The sequence below is a fragment of the Muscardinus avellanarius genome (genome assembly GCF_963383645.1).
Source record: "Muscardinus avellanarius genome assembly, chromosome: 4".
In the NCBI taxonomy this organism is placed as follows: Eukaryota; Metazoa; Chordata; class Mammalia; order Rodentia; family Gliridae; genus Muscardinus; species Muscardinus avellanarius.
Window position 1 is genome coordinate 150,932,073 of NC_137789.1, and position 26,844 is coordinate 150,958,916.

At 41.8% G+C, this 26,844-nt stretch overlaps 1 protein-coding gene across 3 annotated transcripts; it reads right to left on the reverse strand.

Moving 5' to 3' along the window:
• Positions 1–1,064: 1,064 nt before the first annotated feature.
• On the reverse strand, positions 1,065–26,296 carry TIAL1 (TIA1 cytotoxic granule associated RNA binding protein like 1; the record flags this gene model as incomplete). Of its 3 annotated transcripts, none has more annotated exons than XM_080695306.1 (12): positions 1,065–1,191; positions 2,246–2,385; positions 2,722–2,845; positions 3,696–3,780; positions 3,869–3,964; positions 5,564–5,672; positions 7,461–7,536; positions 9,410–9,497; positions 9,652–9,706; positions 9,936–10,034; positions 18,937–19,033; positions 26,265–26,296. In XM_080695306.1, 12 exons carry the CDS (start codon positions 26,294–26,296, stop codon positions 1,065–1,067), a joined length of 1,128 nt encoding a protein of 375 aa, XP_080551432.1. The 3 variants fall into 3 exon arrangements, with proteins under 3 accessions (XP_080551432.1, XP_080551431.1, XP_080551430.1); XM_080695305.1 differs by having other exon boundaries at positions 9,936–10,085; XM_080695304.1 differs by lacking the exon at positions 26,265–26,296 and having other exon boundaries at positions 9,936–10,085; positions 18,937–19,135.
• Between the last annotated feature and the right edge of the window lie 548 nt (positions 26,297–26,844).

The window sequence follows — 26,844 nt, forward strand, 5'->3', positions numbered from 1 at the left end:
CAAATAATGTAAAGCAAAAAAAAAAAAATCTAAGTTTCCAATGCCATTTTAGAATGTACTAATGCATCAAAGATTTGTATGAAATTAAAATTAAGGCTTTTTCTGTGTAGTAATTTGTGTAGTTTTAATTTTACATAGCTCGCCAACCTTGGAAACGTCAGTCTTTAACATTCTTCCCAATCCACTGCAGTCAACGCAGCAGTGTTAAGTGTTACTTCAATTACATTGTTGCTACTTCTAAGTTGAAGCATGCTTTTTAAACACTGTATTCAGTATTCAATATTTACAATGTACAGCATTTAAACTTCATGTAAAAGCACAAGTATGACTGTCTGACTTTAATACAAACACCATACTTGGAATTCCCCCCCAAATGAAATGTAATATACTACAGTTTTAATAATCAACACTTTCAAGTTTAAAAAATATGTCTTAAAGTGGACCACCAACATTTGCTCAAGTAACTCAGACAATGCTGTTCCTTATTTAGGTTGCAAAATTTCAGTCTGGCTTCAGTGTCTTTTGGGCATAGAGAAAGTATTTCCTCCAAAGCGAATCCAAACTCATCATTTCTTCTGCACATCACACCTTTTTCTGCTGACTTCAAATGTGGTCCACCTCAGGGGAGGGAAGGGGAGTATCAGGATTCAGGATGAATTTATGTGATTCCCAGTTTTTCACGATCCTCCCTTTTTTGCTCTTTTAAAAACACAGTGAGTTAAAATACTGAACAGCAAGATAAAAATGGAATTGTATCTAAGAATCAAAATGTGTTACCCATTTCTTCTATTATATCAAAATTTGTAGCCAGAATCGTCTTTATTGACTTTATTTTAGTTTTTGTACACAAAGAAAAAAAATCATGTTCATATCCATCATGAACAAAAACTTAAAAAGGCAGAACTAGAAGACATGTGTCCTTCACCAAAGCAAAGCTGTGCTAAAGGTTCCAAACATTTCAATTTTAAAATAAATATTTTCATTTTCCGATGTCTACTTTCATGTCTTCAGTGTCACAGGAAATCGAAGCCTATCATGAATTACACTTTTGTCAGAGTCCCAGCTCACTGTGTCTGGTAACTTGCCATGCCATATCCAGCTTGGTTGGGAGGAGGTATTACAGGGGGAGGAGCTTGTCCTTGGGGAGGCTGAGCACCAAATCCACCCATCCACGCAGCAGAAGGTGATTGACTTGGAAGAAAGAAAAGAAATCTTCAGCAAACACAAGACAAAAAAAAAAAAAAGAAGGAAAAAAAAAAAAAGAAATCATCTATACATTTATACAAAAACCAGGCAGAGTCTAATCATAGAATAGACTAGAAATCAACAAGCCTACAACAAACGCATTGAAGAAATTAATGACACATGTGTAGAATATGTGTCTCCCCCTATTAGTTTTTCTTGGTACTAAAGTTTTGTTACTATAACTAACCATAACATGTATCTTAGTATTTGAAAACTGGCTTTTTAAAAATGACAATCCAATACACCTACCCAAGCATTAACTGCGTACATAATTTATCAACTTATAAGAAGTTCATGCTGGAAAAGAGTTTCAAAAGGAACCAGTGGAAATAAAGGTCTGGGCTAGCCTGGGGTAAAGTTAGAAGCAGCCAAGCCTTCTATCAAGGAAAACAAAGGTGACGTACTGGGTATCACACGTATCTCCACGATTCTCACACACCCAAACAGGCATAAAATGAGCAAACTTCTGAACCTACCTAGACAAAGATCCTTTGCACATGCAAAAATAATTATAAGTCAAATTCTACTAACTGCTTAGAGAGAGAGTGTTAGGTTAACACCAAGTGTTAACCAAACTTCCCTTTCCACCTAAGTAATGAAAAATAATTTTTAGCATTATAATCATAACATCATTAATTTATTTCTATAATGTTTATAACCCAAATATCTCAACATATATAATTTAAATAGAACCTTCCTAAGAAAACACTTAATTTGTGAGATCTTATCTATTTCTTTCTTTCTTTATTTTTTTTGGTGTTACTGGAGGTGGAACCCAGAGGCTTTCTACCTCCAGGCTACACTCCCAGACCCATTTTATATTTTATTTGGAAACAGGGTCTCACTAAGTTGCTGAGAGCCTCACTAAGTAGCTGAGGCTGGCTTCGAACCTGTGCGATCCTCCTGTCTCAGCCTCCCAAGCGCAGGGGTTACAAGCGTGCGCCACCACGCCGGGCAGAACCTTATCTATTTCTGTAGAGAGAAAAAAACAAAAACTTACTCTACTCCAAATCCCTGCTGGCTCCACGGCTGTCCGTACACTCCGTAAGGCGGCACCTGCCACCCATTCGCCATATACTGTCCATATTGCTGAGGGTTTCCATACACCTGGCTCCACTGGCCCCACTGACTGTAGTCGACCTAGGAGAAAACAAATGACTGTTTTAGGAAACAAGTAAGAAACACCGTATTTGAAGAAAGAGTGGGAGACAAGGAAGAGAAAAACTAAGTAAGCACCCTTATGTGAATAGGACTCTGTTATTTATCATTGCCTAAGTTTATTGGGGTGGTGACACCTGTGAAAAGAAAGTATTAAGATTCAGTTAATACCGCAAAATAATCAATTTTGAAATAGCATTAATACAATCAGCTCAAAGTAGATATATGCTTTATTTACTGTTTATTTTACAGTTTCCAAAGCTTTTATGTAGATATGTAAAATGGAACCTTAAAAAGTATTACGAAAAATCGAATTACCTGTTGGAAGTTTTTAGTCATATCAGGAGATTCTTTACCCCAATAGCATTTAACCACATGTCCTTCAATTGTAGTACCATTCACTGAAACAATGGCATGGGCTGCACTTTCATGGGTTGAAAATCTAGGGGGAAAAAATAATGTTTTGTGGTGGGGTTTTTTGGTATGTGAGGTACTGGGGATGGAACCCAGGAGCATTCTACTTCTGAGCTATTTTATTCTTTATTTTGAAACAGGGTCTCTAAGTTGCGGAGGGCCTCACAAGTTGCTGAGGCTGGTCACGAACCTGCCTGAGTTCTTCCATCTTAGCCTCCCAAGTACTGAGAACACAAGCATGTGCCACCACACTTGGCTTGTCTTTTATTTTTTTTAAGAACGGTAAATAATATAGAAATTCATTAGTTTATAGTTTGGAATTTTTTCTAAATTATATTATGCAGGGAACTTAAAGTCATTGCTGAGCTTGGTGGTGCATGCCTGTAATCCCAGTACTTGGGAGGCTGAGACAGGAAGACTGCAGGTTTGAGACCAGCCTCAGCAACTTAGTGAGATTTTACTTCAAAATAAAAAATAAAAAAGGCTGGAGGTATAGCCATAGAGGTAGAACATTCCTGGGTTCAATCCCTAGTTCAACCCCAAAACCCCAAAACAAATAAACAAAAAAGGACTAAAATAACAAACTGATACCTTGAATGAAAGCGTCAAATAACGTAAAGTGAAAGACTAAATCAAATGTAAGAATGTTAAAAGTAGCAGTGATATTGTAGGTAAACTTTTTTTTTTTGGTGGTACCGGGGATGGAACCCTTCTACCTCCAGGCTACACTCCCAAACCTATTTTACATTTTATTTGGAAACAGGGTTTCTTAAACCAGTGAGGCTGGCTTCGAACCTGCGCGATCCTCCTGTCTCCGCCTCCCAAGCGCAGTTTCACAAGTGTGCGCCACCACGCCCGGCTTGTAGGTAAACTATTACCTGACAAATGAATAGCCTTTTTCTGGAAAAACTCTTATTTCCATAATTTGCCCAAATGGTGAGAATGTCTGTCTCATAAGCTGGTCTGTAAAATAAGAACATACAAATACAACAGTCAAGGTTCATGTATTTCTTGAAACGCACACTGACAACAATGGCCCCAATCACTATACCTGTTAACCCAGAAGCAATTCCTCCACAGTACACAGTACAATTTTTTGGACTTGACTGGTTTACTACATCTTCAAATCTTAACTGCTTAGTGTTATCTATATGCAAAAAGAAAACAACAATGGCGAGGTTAGTGCTATAACGCGATCTTACAGCTCCAGGCACAGCTCATGGTTGGAGCACTTGCCTAGCACGCAGTTTCTCTTTTTTTATTTTTTTTACAGTACTCAGGTGCAACCCAAGGGGATTCTATCTCCAAGCTATATCCCCAGCCCTATTTTTTTATTCTTTATTTAGAAACAAGGCCTCATTAATTTGCAGAAGGCCTCACCAACTAGTTAAGGATGTCCATGAACTGAAATCCTCTTGTCTCAGCCTCCCAAATGCTGGGATTACAAGTGTGCATCACCACACCCAGCTATTTTGTTTTGTTTTTAATTTTTTATTGGTGCATTGTACTTATACATCATGTATTTTTTATTTTGAAACAGTCTAAGTTGTGGAGAGCTGCCTCACTAAGTAGCTGAGACCGTCTGAGAACCCACGATCCTTCTGTCCCAGCCTCCCAAGTCCTGCGACTACAAGCTTTTTTGGTTTGTTCTGCGGTACTGAGGATGGAACCCAGGGGGCATTCCACCTCCAAGGTACACCCCCAGCCCTAGTTTTTTAGTCTATTTATTTATTTATTTATTTGCGATACTAGGGGTGGAACCCAGGGGCTTTCTACCTCCAGGCTACATTCCCAGACCTACTTTATACTTTATTTGGAAACAGGGTCTCACTAAGTTGCTGAGAGCCTCACTAAGTAGCTGAGGCTGGCTTCAAACCTGTGCAATACTCCTGTCTCAGCCTCCCAAGTATGGGGATTATGCCACCATGCCTGGCCTTTGTCTTTTTATTTTTGAAACAGAGTCTCACTGAGTAGCAAAGGGCCTTGCTAAGTAGCTGAGGCTGAACCTGAACCACAATCCTCTGGTCTCCGCCTCCTGAATGCTGGAATTGCAAGTGTATGCCACCACATCCGGCTAGCATGCAGTCTTGAGTTCAATCCCTAGTACCACACGACACGCAGTCTTTGGCTAATTACTGTGAGATATGCTTCACTTGGAGTGACGGCCCAGGTCTATCGTCCCAGCTACTCAGGAATCCGAAGCAGGAGGATAGCAACTCGGCAAGGTCCCCTCTCTCTCAAAGTTTATAAAAGATCTGGGCACATAGTTCAGTGACAGAGTGTCCCTGGCGTCAGTCTCCAATAACATAAACACCAAGGTACACATCAATAAGAGAAGAAAATATGTTATGATGCGATATAGATTTGATCTATAAAATCAGATGGTTCACATCTTCAAAAATACTTATACCTGCCGGGCGTGGTGGCGCACGCTTGTAATCCCCGCGCTTGGGAGGCTGAGACAGGAGGATCACACATTACTTAGTGAGACCCTGTTTCCAAATGAAATATAAAATAGGTCTGGGAGTATAGCCCGGAAATAGAAAGCCTCTGGGTTCCACCCCAGTACCACCAAAAAAAAAAACAAAAAAAAAACCTTATACCAAAGCCCAACTATTTTCAGATAATGAAATTCAAGAGGAAATAAGTCTTATAATACTAATTTAAATATTAAGAAATTAAGATTATAGAACTACATTATTTGTGAATAATCTTTAATCTTAACATACATGGCTACATGGCTTACTTTCTTGAGTACTTTTGGGTGCAGGTGGTTTACGCGTGGCCCAGTTGGTTCTAATTTGCCGGCCACCCAACCACTGGCCTCCCATATGCACAATTGCATTTTCTGCATCCTATGGAGAACAGAGAAAAGGATAAGCAAACACCAACAAAGAAAACAGTGTGGAACCTAAGCCTCAGTAAGAGAAAATAAAAGTTGGCACTACTGGATCCAATAATATCAGTAAGTAAATTCACGAAGTAGCTTAAGAAAGCAGAATCAAACTATTACCAGCAAGAAAATTATTTGAACTTGAGTGAATTATAAAAGCTATTTTATACTTTGTAGATGGCAAAATGCTGAGACAGCACTTAAGCTCACATAAAGGGAAGTTTATCATAATTCAAATAGGCAAGGAAAAAAATCGCAATCCTATTCATTACCCCCCCCCCATTATGGTCTAAAGCACCTACCCCCCCCCAAAAAAAAACCTATACTGTAGTTTATTAGTAATGAATAACGACTGATGCAAGATTAAAAACTCATTTTAAGATGGAAGACTTCTGAACTGTGATTTAGAATGCTATCAGTAAAAAAAGAATTTAGAGCTAGGGCTGTAGCTCAGCAGCAGAGCACTTGTTTGGCACGGAATGAGGCCTGGAGTTCCATCCCCAGCCGCTCAAAAAAAAAAATCAGAGTTTAGATTACTGAATCAGTGTGAATATGCAATTAATCTAGGCAAAGACTGAACAGAATTCTGGCCTTTTTTTAATCTATCACTTCAATAAAATACACACAACTTATTAAAACTGTTCTAATTTATTACTTAATGCAAAGATTTTGGTACCTCTTAAAAAGCCATACAAAAATCAATCATCTGCCGTATTTTTTATTCTTTATTTTGAAGCAGGGTCTCACTAAGTTGAGGAGGGCCTAAGTAGCTGAGGCTGTCCCCAAAGACAGGAGGTGTAGCTCAGAAGTTGAATGCCCCAGGGTTCCATCCCCAGACCCATTAAAAAAACAAACAAACAAACAAGACCAATTGCTAAAATCTTCATTTTTGTAGCTGTAGTCATTTACACTCAACTATAAAAGCATAGAGAAGCTGGGCATTGTGGAGCGCGCACGCTTGTAATCCCAGCATTCGGGAGGCCGAGACCGGAGGATTGTGGTTCACGGACAGCCTCAGCTCCTTAGTGAGGCCTTCCACAACTTAGTGAGACCCTGCTCCAAACCAAAATAAGAAGAAGAAGAAAAAAGGGCAGGGGGTGTGGCACGGAGGTCGATGCCCCTGGGTCCCACCCCCAGACCCACAAATAAAAAAAAAAAAAAAAAAGAGAGAGATTTAAAAATATATACTAAACCTCAGATTTTCATGGTTAACACTGAGTATTTCTCAGGTACAGTGGTGCATGCCTGTAATCTCGGTATTTCAGAAGCCAAGACAAGAGGATTACGGGTTCAAGGCCAGCCTCAGCTACTTAGCAAGGCCCTCAGCAACTTATCACTGAAGGAAGTTGTAACTCCTCTACAATATAGACAATGAACGAACGAGCAAATAAAAGGGTGGAGAGACAGAATGGCCCTGGGCACAACCACTCAATGAATATAATTTACCCCTCCCCTTCAAATTCTCAGATTAACTCACCTGTCCTAGACTTGGGCTTTATTTCTAACACACTTCACCTTCACGAATGCACAAATGCAGTTTTTATAATTTTCCTTATAAGGTAATCACCCTGCTTTCAGCTATATATTTTCAAATTTACAACAGTGAATTATACTTATTAACATATACACAAATTACATAAAAGTTGTGCTTGCAGTTAACATCCAGGCACATTCAAGTTTCAGTTACATATTACATTAATTAATGACCAATCTGGAATTTTAAATCCTAAATTAAGTTGGAGGAACGTACCAGTTTGTTATAAAAAGAGACGAAACCATAGCCTTTGGATTTTCCAGTTGCCATGTCTTTAACTACCCGGGCATCCCTGTGAAAAGAAGCACAGCTAAATGAGGGAAGTGAGAGTCATCCTCAAAATAAAAACTAAAAGGAACCACACACACTGTATTGTGAGCATTTCTTTAAATAAAACTCCAGTTAGCCCTAATTAACTACAGCCATTCCTGAACTCTCCCTAATGCTTCTTTACCTGTTAGAAAAAAGCAGTAGGACAAAAACATGTAATAAACATGCAACCTAACCAAATAGCCTATGCTTTCTAAACTAAAGCTCAAGTTGGAAGATTAACAGGAACAATAGTTTCCTTTTCTAATATTCTATTTGCTAGTGACCTCTAAGATTTACTGACTATAAATTACTGTAACAATGCTAACTACTTTACCATGCAATCTCTAAATAGTTAAATGTCTTCTGCCTAGTGATACAAAATATATGAAATATTAAAAAATTGAAAAAGAGGAAAAAATAGGAATTAAAAAGGCATACATGGCCTGTTAACAGATTTCTTTATTTTTCTTGGTCAATTCTCTACCATCATTTTGGAGTTTGGGCAGCTGTAAATTTTGAAAAATTGACATTTTCAGAAATTTAAGAAAGGAGAATAAAAAACTAACAACAATGCTAAGCACACCAGTACGAAAACAACAAATTTACACAGAAATTTTAGTGAGTAAGTTAAAATGATTGGAAATATAGAACTCCACTGAATATAGAATGTTAAATGTAAATACTAAAATATGTATATATAAATAATGTATAATAAGAATAAATAGAAATGAGAAAAAAAATCTACAACTGAGTTCCAGTGTGCACAGTTCCTTGCAGTTAGCCTTCAAGATCCTGTCCATTCTTATGAGCAATTCTGCAAAATAACCAGAATGCTATTACTTTTAATTGTGACTTGGACTTTAGAAAACTGCAGGTCTCAGGTATAAATAAAGATCGAAAAACAGCAACCTGTATTATTTTTATACTGATTTTTAAAACAGTACTACTTACCACATTTAGATTAAAAGCAAAGCATATATTAAAATAGAAAATTAATAATTAAATCTTTCAAATAAATTAGATCTACAGAACAACAAATTATATAGAGAAAAAAGTTGTTGTTCTTAATTGAAACACATTTCTGTAAAGTAGTACTAAAACCTTTAATTTAAATCTACAGGAAATATACCAAATTAACCAATTTTAATCAGAGAGTAAACTGAGATACTTTATGGAACTTATAACTATTTTCAATAGCCTAATATATTCGATCAAGTAACAGAATAATTTGAGCATAAATCAAACCATATCTGTCCCACTAGCAAATCAAATATCACTAACCAGAAACATTTATTAATTCCACATTTATAATTCAAACACGAAACATTTTAATACTGTAATAGTACTACTTTTTAATTACAGCTACGATAATCAAACACATTTATCATTATATTTAAACATGAACATTTCCAATTCAACCAAGGATTTATCTACTTCCCCCCTTTATAAATTACTTGAAAAAAAGTCTGATACACAGTACAAGTCACATTTACTTTTTATTAGCCCATTATCCTTTACCATCAAATTTTGAAAACATCTGACAAGAAGTTGAACTTTGTAAATTTTACCACCCAAACATCTGCTTCAAAGATAACAAACAGAATTACTTAAAATTTTTAAACATATCATACACAAGATTATATAAAAACAAGACCCCAAAACATTGAAATGACATTAACATTTGCAACAACATCTATTCCAAAAACGAAACAAACCAAAAATGAAAACTAAAAAGATAAGAAAAGGAAAGAAAAATACACTAACTAGAGAAAGAAAATCTTAATTCCAATACAAGTTAATCATGTGCAATTCTGCCTATCACTGTTGCGTGTAGCACTGATTATGATACTTACGATATTTTACCAAAAGGGGCAAAGGCTGATTTGATATCTTCTGTTGTAATTTCTGGACTCAAATCCCCAACAAACACATGGAAGTGATCTGAAATCAGAGCATTTGGTAATCAAACACTTGGGAGTCAGGCACGGGATCATTTTTAGGCAACACTAGAGGAGGGAAAAGCCTAGTTAATCTGGTAATGCTGCCCGGAAATTTCCAGAACTCTTCCACAGTAAAACGCAGCAGGAGTACTTACTGGAAGTATCTTTTTTCTGGCTACTTGGAGTTGTTGCCCAGTTTACTTTGACCTCCTAAAATAAAGATTATATTTAATACCATTATTAGGCGTGTCGTCATGAATTGTAACACTCACCACTTAACAAATCATTTATCAAGCAGGATTATTTTTGTAAAAGTACGAGGCTGGATAAAGCAAAGCCAGCACTCAGCAGCTGAATATCTGTTTAAAAACTTGCTCAGAAAGGACACAACACAGGCAAATGTATGTACTCATAGGGTGTCATCATTCTTTTATCTTACCTTTCCCAAAATTTTTCTCCCATTCATAGCAGCTAACGCAGCAGCTGCATCTCTGTGTTCATAAAATTCCACAAAGCAATATGGGTCATTGCTTGTATGCTGCAAAACAGAAAATCCAACAGAAGAGTTGACCCTTCTGCTATCGGGTTGCTGAGAAGAAAATCCAGGAAAAAACATTACTGATAGCTAGGAATGTACAAGGTGAGATTGCAAACGTTTATGAAAGCCTAACACTTAAAAAAAAGATTTAAAGCCAAACCTCACTTTGTACCTCAGAACACCGTTGTACTCAGAGTTACAAAGGCAGAAGAGTCAAGAGCTGAGTATTAAACCTCCAACTCAAATATGACGAAGACCGCGCTTACCACCGCTCTTCTCCTCCAACACTGTGTGGTGTGCTAGGACTGAATCCACGGGTGTTCCACTTCTGAGCTATACCTGCAATTTTTTTTTTTTTTTTTTTTTTTGCGGGTCTGGGGATGGAACCCAGGAGCATCTACCAACAAGTTACACCGCCAGCCCTGTTCTTTATTCTTTGAGACAGAGTCTCACTGAGTTGCAAAGGGCCTCACCAAGTAGCTGAGGCTGTCCACAAACCTTGATCCTCCTGTCTCAGCCTCCTAACTGCTGGGATTACAAGTGTGTGCCAACACGCCCAGCTAATTCTTTTTATTTCGAAACAGTCTTGCTAAGTTTGAAACCACAGCTGGTCTCAAACCTGTGGTCCTCCCATTTAAGCCTCCCAAGTACTGGGCTTATAGACATGTACCACCACACCCAGCTTCTTTCACCTATTTTTTTTTTTTAGGTGGTTTTGGAGATTGAGCCCAGGGTGTTCATTTTACCTTTGACCTATACCCCCACCCTATATTATTTTTATTTTAAAATAAGAGTCTAAGTGGATGACAGTCTCACTACTTACTAAGGCTTTCCTCAAACCTTAATCTTCCTGTCTCAGCCTCCCAAGTACCAGGATTAAAGGCATATACCACCATGCCCAGCTCCAAATTTGTTTGTTTACCTATTTATTGTGGAACTAGGAATTGAACCCAGGAGCATTCTACCTCCGAATTACACCCCAGCCCCTGTTTTATTTTTATTTTGAAACGGTATCATTAGATTGAAGAGAGTAACTACTTGCTGAGGCTGTTCTTGAACCCACAGTTCTGTCCCAGCCTCCCAAGTACTGTTATTGTTACTGACAGGCCGCCACCACACCTAGCTCAACATTATTTTTTTCAGTACTAGGGATTAAACCCTGGGGCATTCTACCTGAGTCATACCCCAGCCCTACTTTTTTCTTTACTTTTCACTAAGTTATTTAGGGCCTCACTAAGTGGCTGAGGCTGGTCAAGAACCTGTGATCCTATCTCAGTCCCTGAAGTACAAGGATTATAAGCGTGTGCCACCATACCCAGCTTCAACACTTTTTTTTTTTTTTGGGTGGTAGAGGGGATGGAACCCAGGGGCATTCTACCTCCAAGCTATACCCCCAGCCCTATTTTTTATTCTTTATTTTGAAACAGGGTCTCACTGAGTTGCAGAGGGCCTCACTAAGTAGCTGAGGCTGTCCAAGAACCAGGATCCTCCTGTCTCCGCCTCCCAAATGCTGAGATTAAAAGCATGCGCCACCACTCCCAGCTTCCACATTACTTTTAAAAGGATATATTCTAGCCTGGCGTGGTGGCCTACACTTGTAATCCATGCACTTGGGAGGCGGAGACAGGAGGATCATGCAGGTTCGAAGCCAGCCACGCTGGCTTAAGAGACCCTGTTTCTCCCCACCACCACCAAAAAAGGATATATTCTACTGATATATCACAATCCTTCATAAACTATATCCCAGGACTATAGAAAATAAAGAAACAGCCGGGCGTGGTGGCGCACACTTGTAATCCCTGCATTAGGGAAGCTGCGTCAGGAGGATCGCGGTTTGCAGACAGCCTCAGCTACTAGTGAGGCCCTCTACAACTCAGTGAGACCCTGTTTCAAAGTAAAGAATAAAAAACAGGGCTGGGGGTGTAGCTTGTTGGTGGAATACCCGAGTTTCCATCCCCAGTACTGCAAAAACAAAACAAAACAAAACCTCCACTGGCCCTGCACTTGTGCTGCCTGTGCCGACTCTGAGTTTGACCCCAGCATTGGGAGTGGGGGATTCAAGCCAGGAGAAAGCTGTGATTTGACAACACAAAACTATCCATGTCTAAAAATCTTTATTAAATATAATCTTAGCCAGGCATGCTTGTAATCCCAGTACTTAGGAGGCTGACACGAGTACTGTGGGTTCGCAGACAGCCTCACTACTTAGTGAGACCCTCTGCAATTTAGACCTATTTCAAAATAAAATAGGGCTGGGGTTGCAACTTCAAAGTAGAATGCCCCTGGGGTTTCATCTCCAGTACCCCCCCACACACAAAAAGTGGGCATCTGGGTGATTTACAAGAGATACAAATACCAGATAGAGTAAAGATCTGCCAACGACTGTTTTTCATTCCAAGAAAGTTTTAGAAGGAAAAAAAAAAAGAGTTGTCTAAACAACATGACAAAGCAAACAGGCATTTCTTTGAAGGGAAAAAAGATAACAGCGACAAGAGAACTGCGGGCTCGCACAATACCTGCGCCACAGCCTCTGAGCACTGTTGTCAAGAGGGAGAGAGCAGGAGAAGAAGGGTACCAAACACAAGACGCAGTTAACACCCACTGAACAAGGACTGAAAAGCAAACGCCTCAGGTCGCTAGTCCATTTTTTCTTTTACTATCATCTCTTCTGCCCTGACAGTCTAAGAGAAACATTGGTAAATACCGGAAAATAAATGAGTCCAATAGCAGAGCTATGAAAATCACAGAGGCTTTGAAGGTCAGCCTGCGCACATTATTCCAAATTTATCTAAGCGGTGGCAAACATCCAATTCAATGCACGTGTGTACGTGTGTATGTGTGCGTGAGCGCATGCAGGTACACAGGGGGACTCCCCATCCATAGGGATGTGCTCCAAGATCCCAGTGAAGGCAGGCAGTATCAGATAGTACCAAACCCTGTATATACTGGTTTTTCCTCTACATACATACATACACAAACTTAATATTTTGTCCACTTGATTAGGCACTTAACACGCACTTGGCCATAACTTCTGCAGTCTCAGGTGTAAAAGCAAAACTAGCAAGAACTATTTTCATTTTTCACAATTTCACAGAGATTTGTTCTTTTTTGTGTGTGTGGTACTGGGGATGGAACCCAGAGGCATTCTACCTTCAAGCTATACCCGCAGACCTAGTTTTATTCTTTTTTTTTTTTTTTTTTTTTTGTGGTACTGGGGGTGGAACCCAGGGGCTTTCTGCCTCCGGGCTATACTCCCAGACCTATTTTATACTTAATTTGGAAACAGGGTCTCACTAAGTTGCTGAGAGCCTCGCTGAGTAGCTGAGGCTGGCTTCGAACCTGTGCAATCCTCCTGTCTCAGCCTCCCAAGCGCGGGGATTACAAGCATGCGCCACCACACCTGGCTCTCTTTATTCTTTATTTTGAAATTGGGTCTAATGGAGTTGGCAAAGGGCCTCACTAAGTAGCTGAGGCGGTCCACAAACCACAATCCTCATGTATCAGCCTCCCAAATGCTGGGATTACAGGTGTGTGCCACCACGCCCAGCTACCAAATTATTATTATTATTATTATTTTTTTGCAGCACCGGGGATGGAACCCAGTGGCACTGTACCTCTGAGCTGCACCCCCAGCCCTATTTTTTTACTCTATTCATTTATTTATTTATTGAGGGTCTGGGGATGGAACCCAGGCGTCTTTGACCTCCAAGGTATACCCCCTGTCCTATTTTTTTATTCTTTATTTTGAAACAGGGTCTTACTAAATTGCGGAGGGCCTCACTAAGTAGCTGAGGCTGTCCATGAACTGCGAACCTCCCGTCTAAGTCTCCCGAATGCTGGGATTACAAGTGTGTGCCACCACATCTGACTTCTCTTTCTTTCTTTCTCTCTCTCTCTCTCTCTCTCTCTCTCTCTCTCTCTCTCTCTCTCTCTCTCTTTCTTTCTTTCTTTATCTATTTTTGCAGGTCTGGAGATGGGACCCAGAGGCATTTGATCTCCAAGCTACATCCTCTGCCCTATTGTTTATTCTTTATTTTGAAACAGGGTCTAAGTTGCAGAGAGCCTCACTTAGTAACTGAGGCCATCCGCGAACCGTTATCCTCCAGTCTCAGCCTCCCCAATGCTGGGATTACAAATGCGCACCACCATGCCCGGCAACTCTTTTTATTTTTGAAACAGGGTCTCACTGAGTTGCAAAGGGCCTCACTAAGTAGCTGAGGCTGTCCACGAACCACGATCCTCCGGTCTCCGCCTCCCAAATCCAAATGCTGGGATTACAAGCATGAGCCACTACGCTCAGCCAAATTACTCTTAATACTCAAGTTATGCCCTTACCTTAGTGGTGCCAGTAATTTCATTGGAAGACATAAATGTCAAGAAATATAAGGGGTTTTTTTTGGTACTGGGGATGGAATCCAGGGGCAATCTTCCTCCAAGCTACACCTCAAGCCCTATTTTTTATTCTTTATTTTGAAAAAGGGTCCCACTGAGTTGCAAAGGGCCTCACTAGGTAGCTGAGGATGTCTGCGAACCACGATCCTCTTGTCTCAGCCTCAAGAAATAGGAGATTTTACAAGTTCAAATCTGGGAGTTCTAGAATACAAGTAAGTTGTGCAATTCATTTCAAGTCCTCCACCCCTCAAAGGGCTACATATACACACACACAGGGTTTTAAACGTGTTACATAAGCACCTGTTTTATCTATGTTCTTCAAACACTTTCCAGTGAGCTGCCTCCTTTCTCATTCTGTTCTCTCCTAATACCCAATCCGATCAGCTTCCAACCCAACCAGGCCAGTGAGGCTGCACGGTGAGCTCTCCACCTCAGGGCCCAGTGAGGCTGCACGGTGAGCTCTCCACCTCAGGGCCCAGTGAGGCTGCACGGTGAGCTCTCCACCTCAGGGCCCAGTGAGGCTGCACGGTGAGCTCTCCACCTCAGGGCCCAGTGAGGCTGCACGGTGAGCTCTCCACCTCAGGGCCCAGTGAGGCTGCACGGTGAGCTCTCCACCTCAGGGCCCAGTGAGGCTGCACGGTGAGCTCTCCACCTCAGGGCCCAGTGAGGCTGCACGGTGAGCTCTCCACCTCAGGGCCCAGTGAGGCTGCACGGTGAGCTCTCCACCTCAGGGCCCAGTGAGGCTGCACGGTGAGCTCTCCACCTCAGGGCCCAGTGAGGCTGCACGGTGAGCTCTCCACCTCAGGGCCCAGTGAGGCTGCACGGTGAGCTCTCCACCTCAGGGCCCTTCTGATTTCATCCCGCCTTCCAGCTGACCGACCACTCTCCTTCCTCCTCCAAACATTCTCTTCTCTTGAACTTACCATACTCTTGATTTTCCTGTTTCAGAAAGTAGTCCTCCTTAACTCAAACTCTGGCTATAACTGCAAGTGTGAAGCGGCTCCCAGCTCCAGCTCCAGGGCTCAGAGCGTGGCCACCTTCTCCGCCATCACTCTTTAGGTGACCTAGTGGCAAAGCTTCAAAACTACTGCAAGTTGCAGCAGCGGCCTCTCCAGCGTTACAACTGCCTAGAACCAAGGTCCATTTAGATATGTAAGACACAAATTTAGTATTGCCAAAACAGAACTTTTAATTCCTATCTCCTCCAGGCATCCTGTGCCACCCCCAGCTCAGTTTTAGTAAATAGCATTACCGACCACATAATTGCACTAGCAAGAATCTTAGGGGTTTTTCCTAATTTCTTTCTTTCCCTTACAACACAAGTCAATCCAGTCTTACTGATTCTATGTTCAAAATGCACTACAAAATTGTCTACCCACATTTCTTCCATCACCACTGTAAAACACAGGAATTCATCACTTCTTACCTAGACTAGGGCAGTAAAGCCACTGGGTTTCTCTCCTCCTTAAATATTTATTTATTTATTTATTTATTTACTGGTGGGTCTGGGGATGGAACCCAGAGGCATCCAACCTCTGAGCTACACCCCTTGCCCAATATTTAAAACTTCTTTATTTTTCAGGTTTGGAGATGGAACCCTGGGGCATTTGACCTCAGAGCTACACCCGCTGCCCTATTTTTTACTCTTTATTTTGAAACAGGATCTCACTGAGTTGCGGAGGGCCTCACTAAGTAGCTGAGGCTGTCCACGAACCGCAATCCTCCGGTCTCAGTCTCCCCAATGCTGGGATGACAAGCGTGCGCCACCACGCCCTGCGATTTCTCTCCTGCTCTTTCCCCTAGGATCCTCCAAACAAGTCACTCTTACACAGAGCAGTCTTAAAAATACAAACAGCACTCGGCCCTCTGGCGTAGAAGCCTCCAAGGTCCTGCCACTGCAGCCGACGGCAGCAGTCCATACTGCCCGAGATGCTGAGCTGCTCACCTCCGCCGGACCACTCACCCGGCTCCAGCCATCCTGGTCTTTGGCCCCACAAACAGCTCAAGGCCTTTGGATCTGCTTTCCTTCTGCCTACAGCTCTTGGCATAGATGGCACCAATTTGTTATCCTTGTCTCAGCTCAAACAGGCGACGTCTCCCTCAGCACCTGGTGTGTTACATAGAACCAGCCCTCCAATCATCAGCACTGAACTCTATTCTATTTGTGGCTCTTATCCCTATTTGCTTGGGGAACTTGTTTGTCCCCAGTGCCCTGAAGAGTGCCTAGAGAAAGGTAAGGTTGTTTGGGGCTTTTCTTTTTCTGTATGTGTGTGTGACAATGGAGATTAAACCCAGGGACATTGTACCTGGGCTACACTCTCAGTTCTATCTTTACTTATTTATTTATTGGTAGTACTGGGTATGGAACCCAGGGGCTTTCTACCTCCAGGCTACACTCCCAGCCCTATTTTATATTTTATTTGGAAACAGGGTCTCACTAAGGTGCTGAGAGCCTAAGTAGCTAAGGCTGGCTTCAAACCTGCACGATCCTCCTGTCTTAACCTCCCAAGTGCTGGGATTACAAGCGTGTGCCACCATGCCTGGCTCCTATATTTTTATTTTTAAACAGTCTCATTAAGTTGCAGAAGGCCTCGCTAAGTTGCTTGAGGCTGGCTGTGGACCTGTGATCCTCCTGTCTCAGCCTCCAAGTGCTGGGATTACAGCTGTGCACAATCATACAGGGCTTAAATTTTTAATTAATGAAAGGGTGAATGAATAAATAAAGTCAGAAAGGAAAAACATACCAGAACAAAATGGTGACTTCAGTAAATAAAACAAAAAGGCTAATGCATGTTCCAGGTCTCTAACAGTTCCCCATCTCAGAATGACAACACACCAAATCCTTATCACAGCTTCTAGACCCTTCCAAGTACTCTAACCTCATCTCTGAGCATCTTTTTCTCTCTCTCTCTCCTCGCTTTTTTTTTTTTTTTTTTTGGCGGTCTGGGGATTGAACCCAAGTGTTTGAAGTCCAAGCTACACCCCTAGCCCTATTTTTTACTCTTTATTTTGAAACAGGGTCTCACTAAGTTGCAGGGGGCCTCACTAAGTAGCAGGGGGCCTCACTAAGTAGCTGAGGCTGGCCACAACCCTGAGATCCTCCGGTCTCAGGCTCCCAAGGCCTGGGATTACAAGCCTGTGTCACCATATTTGGCTTTGGGCACCTCATCACTAATTTCATTTCAAACTCCAACCATGCTACCAATGAATGAAAAGTTCCTAACAGAAAACAGGTCTCTATATCCCCCCTCCCACAGGCACTCTCCCCATCTCCCAGCCTAGATCAACACTCTACCTGGAGCCCTCCCCCCAGGTTCCTGTCTAGCCCATTTCTAAGATCTCTTTAGGTTCCACCTATGCAACGACAGCTCTCAGAAGCCTCCCCTGAACTGGGACGGCATCGGGTGCTGTGCTCCCAGTGCTTTCTGTGGTCTGCTTCCGACGCGTTTATCATTTTATATCCTAAGCACCTGTTAAGTCCTCTGTCTCCCTACTAAGCTGTAAGATCTTACAGAGCTAGAAAGTGTCTCATTCACCATGCTATCGCTAGCACTTACCGTAGTATCTGATACATAGCAGTCAAAAAAACATGTTGATGAATAAACAGAAAATCAGGAAGAAAATAGCAGCCAAAATCGGAGTCATTGGGTACCACTACAGTCTTAACTCAGAAAGTATGAAAAGTTTTCTTTTCAAAAGGACAAAATTGTTTTATTATTTTGGTGCTAGGGATTAAACACAGGGCCCTGCACATGCCAAGCATGTGCTTTACCACTGCTATGTGCCTAACTCCAACAAAATTATTATTCTAACAATTTAAATGTCTATCTACATAAAGTCACCTAACCATTGATATTTACTAAAGACACAAAAGACACTGTTGCTCCACTATGCACATAATAACCTTACATTGTTGTACATACCCCAAAACCCAAACTTTTTTTATTTTTGGTTCTGGAGATCGAGCCTAGAGGCATTCTACCTCAAAGGTAGGCCCCCCAGCCCAATTTTATTTCTTTATTTGGAAAAAGGGTCTCACTAGGTTTCTGAGAGTCTTGCTACATTGCTGAGGCTAGCTTTGAACCTGGGATCCTTCTGTCTCGGCCTCCCAAGTACTGGGATTACAAGCTTGCGCCACCACGCCCAGATAAACTCAAACTTTAAATGAACACTCCCTGAAGTAACATTCATACTGTTAATAAGATTCACAATATGTATGACATAGCATCAAGCTTTTCAGCATTCTGAGATAAGAATTAATAAACTACATCACACAGAATGAGTGTGAGAGAATAGCAACTCAGAAACGTTGCTCAAATAAGACTCCATTCTAAGCCTAGGTTAACAGCCAAATCAAATGCGCGCGTGCACGCGCGCACACACACACACACACACAGCTCCATCAGAATACCTGAGGCTTAAAATGAATTTTTAAAATGATGCTAATCGATCCAGTTATCTCAAAACATTAGACAGCATGCTGACAGCACACGTAACTGGAAGATCTTACCTCTGTTATCATTTTACAGCTTTTACAGGGTCCGATCTGACTGAATAACTGAAGTATAAGGACTTCTGTCACATCTCTGGAGAGGTTACCTACGTATCTGAACAAGAAAAAAACAAAAAAAACAAAAAACATGATCAGCAACTTCCCCTTAGCTCTGGATCTAACGTGTTATCATCTAGTTCATCACCTTGCTTCATGTTAACTTCCTGTGCCTCCAATAAAAATTTTCCAAGTAAACCTGATTCTATAAATGTACAATTAGCGCTTAGGAAAGCAACAATTTTTCTTATGGCATGAAAATAGCACTTCAAAGGACATTATAAAGAATAAATCAATAGGACCTTGATGCCCACAGGTATATTATTCTGTGCCCTGTTTACCATTTTCTCACCTTATTCCAGTGTTTAAAAAGTTATACCAGTCTCAATTACTATAATTTCTAATTTAAAATAATTCATAACACACAAATATGACAAATACTGCCACTAAAATAGCTGATCATAAAGACTCTAGACAAACAGTAGATTCATTTTAGAATTCTTACCAAAGCAAATATATGAACAAAGAACAGAATTAAACTCATGGCAAAATACATAGAGGGTGAAGGGGTTTTGGTTTGTTTCTGGCTAAATAAGACTATTGGCAAATGATGTAAATTAAATGTTTTGTTTTAGGAGAACAGAATCAAATAGTAAGATTTCCTGATTGTAAAAAAAAATGCATCAGAGATGGGTGTGGTGCCGCACGCCTGTAATCCCAGCTACCCAGGAGGCTAAAGCAGGACTGCAAGTTGGAGACCAGTCTCAGCAACTTATGAAAACCATGTCTTAAAGAAAGGGCTGGGAGCCGGGCGTGGTGGCGCACGCTTGTAATCCCCGCGCTTGGGAGGCAGAGACAGGAGGATCACGCAGGTTCGAAGCCAGCCACGCACTGGCTTGAGACCCTGTTTCCAAATAAAAGTGTAAAAATAGGTCTGGGAGTGTAGCCCGGAGGTAGAAGGGCTTCCAGGAACCCCAGTACCACCACCAAAAAAAAAAGGGGGGGGGGGCTGGGAATATAGCTCAGTGATAAAACGCTTGCCTAGCATGCGTGAGAATGAGGTTAATCCCCAGTACCACACCAAAGGAGAAAAAAGGCATCAGAATCAACAAAATACATCTTTATGTAGATAGCAAGTAAAGCAAATATAGAGACATCTTTAGAAACCCAGAGAAAATCTGAGAGAAATCCAGATATACTTTTAACTATGGGTATTTAAAGATTTGGGATTTTTTTCCTAGTTAAAAATTTAAAATATATATATATATATATATATATATATATGCATTATACAAAAAAATTTAAAGAAAAATTACTAGTTCATCATCAAGAGATGACTACTTTGATTTATGTTTTGGACCATGGATTTAACTTATCTTGAAAAATTGCAAAACTAAGTCTTTCTGGTACTCAGCAAATAATTCCTGAAACTTCCATCTGTTATGAACCCCATAAACTAAACAATACTTGTAAAACTTAACAGTTTCTTCTGAAAAGTAAAAGGCCTTAAGCTTTATTTTCTAAAATTAATATATAACATCTGGAAACTAAATACACCAAGACTAAACTAAGCTTTGTAACAGTTGTCACATTAAATACAGAACTGCTAGAAGATGGAACACGCTGAAAAAGAAAAACAGACCAAGAAAGCTGAGGTTTAAGTAGAAAACAAACAAAAAAATCCAATTAAGAATGATTGACAATTTCTGGCTTAGTTAAGAATTTCATTGCAATGGATACTAATAACCTTAGGGTACATGTTCTAAAATTGAAATACAAGTCCAAGGTTACTTAAAGAGAAGACTAGTCGATAAAATGGATAGGTCCAGTATGCCATCTTTCCCTTATACTTGTGAGAAGCTGACCCATCTGTAGGCCAACATAATGAAGTTATAGGGCTATAAGCTAGCCATAGACAACTGCCTGCTCCTTTTTAACTCGGGGGGGGGGGGGGGGTTGTGAGCCTGCATCCAGGGAATTATTTATTTCAAGGGAGACCTGTCCATACGGAATAATGAACAAGTGATACTGAGGTTTCATGCTCATCTAGCCTAAAGGGTTAGATTACTTCTAAGAGAAAAGAGCTGGGCCTGACACTGCCTGTAATCCCAGTACTTGGGAGGCTGAGACCGGAGGGGTAGGATCACAGGTTGAAGGACAGCCGCAGCAAGTGAGGCTATCATCAACCTACCGAGACCCTATTAAAAAAAAAAAAAAGAGCTGGGGCTATAAACACAGACGCAAAATGCCTTTGGGTTCAATCCCTAGTACTACACAAGAAAAAGGGGTTGGGGGGGCAGACAGACACACAGAGACAGACAGACACAGACTGGAGAGAGAAAAGAATAGGTAAGACACACATTCGAGGTAGCCACTAACAAAATTAAAATAGAATTATCAATTTAGTACAATGTTTGAAGTTTACATTACTGTTTACTCATTTGCTCAGAAAAACTGCACAAACATTAATTACCTTCCATACCTAAAAAAAAAATCACAATAAAGGTTATTGCTGTTTAATACGTTTTATTCCAAGTTAACCGACTTCCAATTGGTTATGGGTTCTGAAAAATTGCTAGAGGCACATTTACATATATATATTAATCTGTACTGTATGTCCAGTACTGCTGCCAAAGACAAAACTGCTAACATCTAAGTTTAGAACGCCAAAACCACTTACTGAAAAATCTAGTCTTAGAATTTCCTATTTTTCAAATATCTCTACTAAGGGTTAGGTAGTAAAGAAAGAAACTGTATTTCAAAAACATGAACTATGTCCACGACACATCTTAATTCGCCAGGATAAAAAAAACTATAAAATCTCACCTAAATTTTACCCAACTTCAGATTGCTTTTCCTTTTATTCAGAGTTCTACAACTCATATATTTATAAATGCCTTCACATATAATACTTAATGGAGGCACAATTTGCAGATTTTAAAATACTGCGCTAGCCTGCATAAGCACTTTTACATTATCATAAAACAATCTGTCCCAAAATAAATACTAATAAAAATATATAAAACAAAAGTTCAATACTTGACCTAATAAGCATCATCTTTTGGTAGTTTATTGAAATATCTTTTTTTTTCTTTCCAAATGATAGTCTCTACACTTCACTTTCTTTCTGCTGTGGTTATGAAGCAGTCAACATATCCTAAAGTTCCAAGTTTTTAAATATATATTTTCTACCTGAAGAACATATACAAAATAACAGAAAAAGACAAATGATTTGAGTTCTTGTAGTGAGAGGTCAATTCAAAAGAAAACACTTAGGAAATTCCAAAACAATTTTTAATTCAAGGAAAAAATAAAGGCATACCTTACAGTCAAAATAGTCTTCTAGAACAGGAACTGTAGGAACTCAAGTATTAAAAACTGAAAATGATACCTTCACCCCAACATTAGGTTAAAATTCAATTTGAGACTAGAGATTGGCATTTCACAGTAGGCAGAAGTTCACATTGCCAAACTGCTTCTATGTCCAAGTGGGCAGAATTTTAAGTTAAGAACATCACGCCTTGTAGAAGACTAATGACACTTGTCAACACTCAATGGGCTCTCACTCTAAAAAGAGTAGCCTACCACAGCTGAAATTACCAGCACTGTTACACAAAATACTATGGCTCAATTTCTATAAAAGTAATATTTTTGGTTTTGCTCTTGACAAGCTCTTATATAAGAGGAGACTTTGCAGCAACAATATCGTCTATAAACCCCACATGAATTGTTCAGGTTTGCCAGTGTTTGATTTTATGGAGGCAGGATGGAGCAAAGAAAGGTACAGGTGGTACATCTGAACTTCGCAACTATCTATAAGAGGGTCTCTCTTTCTCTCTCTCATATGCTCCAGAGGCTTGACTATAGCCACAATGTGGCCAAATCCATGGTACAGCCACTGGGTTTTGAGTTTTTTTAATGCTATTTTCTTCTGCTTTGTTCTTTTATGTTCACACGATACTCTAAATCACAGGTTTATTTCCTCCTTTTGACTATTAGGAAGAACAAGAACAGTCTTTATTTAAAGGACGGCCCCGCAAAACACGGTTATTATTTGATCCACAATTCCTATTGATTTGGGTACATGGAATAGATGAATAAATATAATACAAATATAACTTAGTGTCATATTGTAGATTCTGCTATACCATGGATCAAATCACTGCACTACACACGTGCAGCGCAAACCCAAAATGTGTCCCGAGGCTGGCCCACCTCACATCGGTGCTACACAGCATCTCATTTGTTTGCTTTTTAGGATACCCAATACATAACACCCCAAATTAATGTCAAGTGAGAATGAAAAACATCAGAAAACAGGCCTTTAAAACACGATAGAACAGAACTTTCGGCTCATTATAAAAGCAATTCTATACCACTTAAATACCATTAAATAAATTAGTACAACTGTAGGTAAATGAATAAAGACCTACCTAGGCTATAAACACCATATTGTTTTCTGAAGATAGAACCATATGTCTTAGCTTGTGTGTGTCTGCAGGAAAAAAACCTCACTAGTAACACACAGGCATTTTAAGGAAACAGGTTAAGTTTTCTTAAGAGAACATTCTTTTAAAACATACTAGCTACTTGAAAACCTAAATCCATAGGTCCCATGGTAAAACATTGGATCTTCATCAACAAAACTACTAGATAACAACCTCTATAATCCTGTTCAAAGCTGTAATCCCATTACTTGTCTCTAAAAGGGCCCCTTGAGAAATATAAAATGTATATTTTTAAGAACTATTATACATTATTTTTTATTAAACTCTGGCAAAATCCCAATTGTAAAACATTTGCTCTTATTACAAGATTTCACATTTGGCGTTTAAAAATAATATACACACACTTAACTATATAAGGCGTGACTGTAATTTAATCAGGACTTAAAGAAAAAGAAAAAAGAGGACCTAACAATAATTTAATGAAAGAAATATAGACGTAAAATGTTCATTGAGTTCCTCTTATGTTCCAGGCAGGGAACTAAGTGCTCAAGGGACTAAGACCTAGGAAGATATAGAAATTGTCATCATAAAAAAAAAAAAAAACCCTTTCCACAGAGAAGAGCGAGAGAAGGAAAATGGAAGCCCGAGCAGTGAGCATCAGGGACACATAAGAACACAACCTAAGGTGCTTACTCACTCGCATGTATACATGTCCTATTTTTAGACAAAGGTAAACACAGACAAATTGTGATTCAGAGAAATGACAAGAGATTGGAGAAGGTAGAGGGATGAAATAAAAATCAGCTTATCAGCCTAGAGGAGAATATAACAGAGATGAACACAAAAGAAGATACAAGCCAGGTGTGGCGGCACACTAGTAATACCAGTACTTGGGAGGCTGAGGCAGGAGGATCACAGGTTCAAACCCTAGGGAGGCTCTGCACAATTTAGTGAGACCCTATTCAAAATAAAAAAATCAAATAAGGCTGGAGGTGTAGCTTGGAGGTAGAATGCCCCCGAGTTCAATCCACAACACAACACGCACACACACACAAAAGATGCAAAGATTACTTTATGAATGAGATACTGAAGCAGCATATCATTTGGCAAGACAAAACCACGAATTCCTCTTCCAAGGAACAAATGACAGTTAATGAGCCATGTGCCACGAGAACTTAACCAATTACTCAGCAGCTATTATGATGCAATTATGACATTTTAGGTATTTCAGATGCAGCGTAACTGTTATGCTCCTTAACTGCATAGGTTAGGCCCTGAATCTAGCCTTCCCAGATGCTTCCATCAAAGTACACACTGCCTACCAAGTCCCAAGCCTGAGCTTCAACAAATGTGGAGGACAAATTTCAAGTCTGTCCCAATTCTCTCTTGCCAGGGAAGAGAAGACAGAAATGGAAAACAAAACAAATATTAGGCAAGCCTTTCATTCAGGCATCTGATGTGCTTCATTTGGCATCAAACTCCCAAAACAGGATGGCAAATACGTTAGTGAGACACTATGAGAAATAGGAATAAAGAATACAAGGCTGGAAAAACAAACCTATCAAGACTGAATGTAGATGTCTACCTACTGCGCTAGGAGTGAAGCTTCGAGAAGCTAGTCAAACTTCTTCAGTGCCCAACCACCTTCGTCTATTCCCCCAGAAGTATTTTCCCATTTAGATAGCCCAGCCAAGTGAACTCTGATCCTATCAATACCAGGCAGAAGCAAGAGAATAGGCGACAGGACTCCTTGTTACTCAAGGGAGGAGAACTGGGCCTCAAGAGGCTGGAGTAATGAAGGTGCTCCATTTGAAAAACGAATGAGAAATGACCAAGACTTTTAAAACGAGAAGCAGCAGGAGAAAGAGTGCCACACTATTCCGAAAGAAATTCAACTGCTGAGTCATCACTCTTCATTAGGAAGGTAAAGAAACTCGACTTAAGCAGTTGAAAGATGAAATCCATTCATTAGATTGGGTTCGGTTGAAATTCAACAGCAAGACCGGGAAAATTAAAAAAAGCGCACACACACACACACACACACACACACACACACACACACACACACACACTCTGAATAGGGAAAGAGGACATGATTTTATCCACTTTCCCATAGCCTCAACGCACAGACAGATTAGGAAGCGGCAACGCCACGGGAGCAAAGGACTTAACAACTGGTGGTCGGTTTAGCGTAGGGAGCGCTCAAAGTAAACTTCGTTATGATCCGAGAGAGGAGAGATGCCTGCGCTGCGAGAGGCGCTCCTCGTGCACTTCAAAAGTAGCGGGCGCTGGGCGGGTGTTCCTGCGGCGTGGGCGGGGGCACGTGGGGCAGGGAGAGAAGGGGTGCAGGTGATGAAGCGCGCGGGCTTCCTCCAGGCTGAGCCGGGGAAGCCGGGCCGCCGACTCGGAGGGAGGGACGGAGGGAGGGGTGCTCAGCCGCCCACCGCGGGCCGCGTCCCACCCCGGCCGCCCCCACCGGCCCGGCCCCCGGGGACCCGCGGCCCGGCCCAGCCCAGGCCCAGGGCAGGTGGGAGCAGCAGCTCTGCGGGGCCTGACAGCCGCGGCGGTGCGGACGCCGGGCCGAGGAGGGGCGGCCAGGGCAGCTGCGGGGCGGGAGCTCGAGCCCAGCCCCAGACCCCAGAAGTGACTGTTTGGGGGAAGGGAGGGCGGGCTTCCTTCTCCAGGAAAACGGGACAGAAGCGGAATGCACTTGGCGACCACGCCGCCGGCCAGGGAGCCGCCGGGAGCCCCGGCCTCGCCCCCGCCCCCTGCTCCCTCCCTCAGCGTCCCGCGGTGCCCGGGCCTCGTGGGCGCCCGGCACCCCCGGTCTCGGGTACTCACAGAGTCCGGGGCTGCCCGTCGTCTTCCATCATGGTGGGTGCGACGGAGCGATCCCGGGACAAGGGGGAGGGCAGGGCTGGGGAGGGGAGGGGGCGGGGAGGAGGGGGAGGGGGGCTCCGGGCGCCGGCTGGGGACGGGGGAAAAGGCACCGAACCCCGCTCGGTGGCTTTCTCCCCCCAGCCCGCTCCGGACACTGCGCTCCAACCAGGAGGAGCAGGAGGAGGAGGAGGATGAACAAAATGGCCGCCGCCACCAGCCAGGCAGGAAACGCGGCAGGGCGCAGGCGCGGCCCGCCAGGTCACCGCTCAGCCCGCCGCGGCCGAGGGCAGAGGCCGCGCCGGCTCACGACCGCCACGCCGCCGCGGTGGGCCTGCCGCCGGCCGCCGAGCCCACCAGCTCCGGAGAGGCCGGGCAAAAAGAGGAGCGCCGCCAAGCCAAGTCTCCGGGAACCGAGGTCCGGGGCAGGAGCGGGGAAGCCCTGCTCCGGGGACTTCTGGGAAGTGTAGTCCGGCGGCGCGGAGGAGAGGCTTCTGGGTAGTGTAGTCGTACGTGAGGACGTGCGGCGACCAGGAAGTCGGCG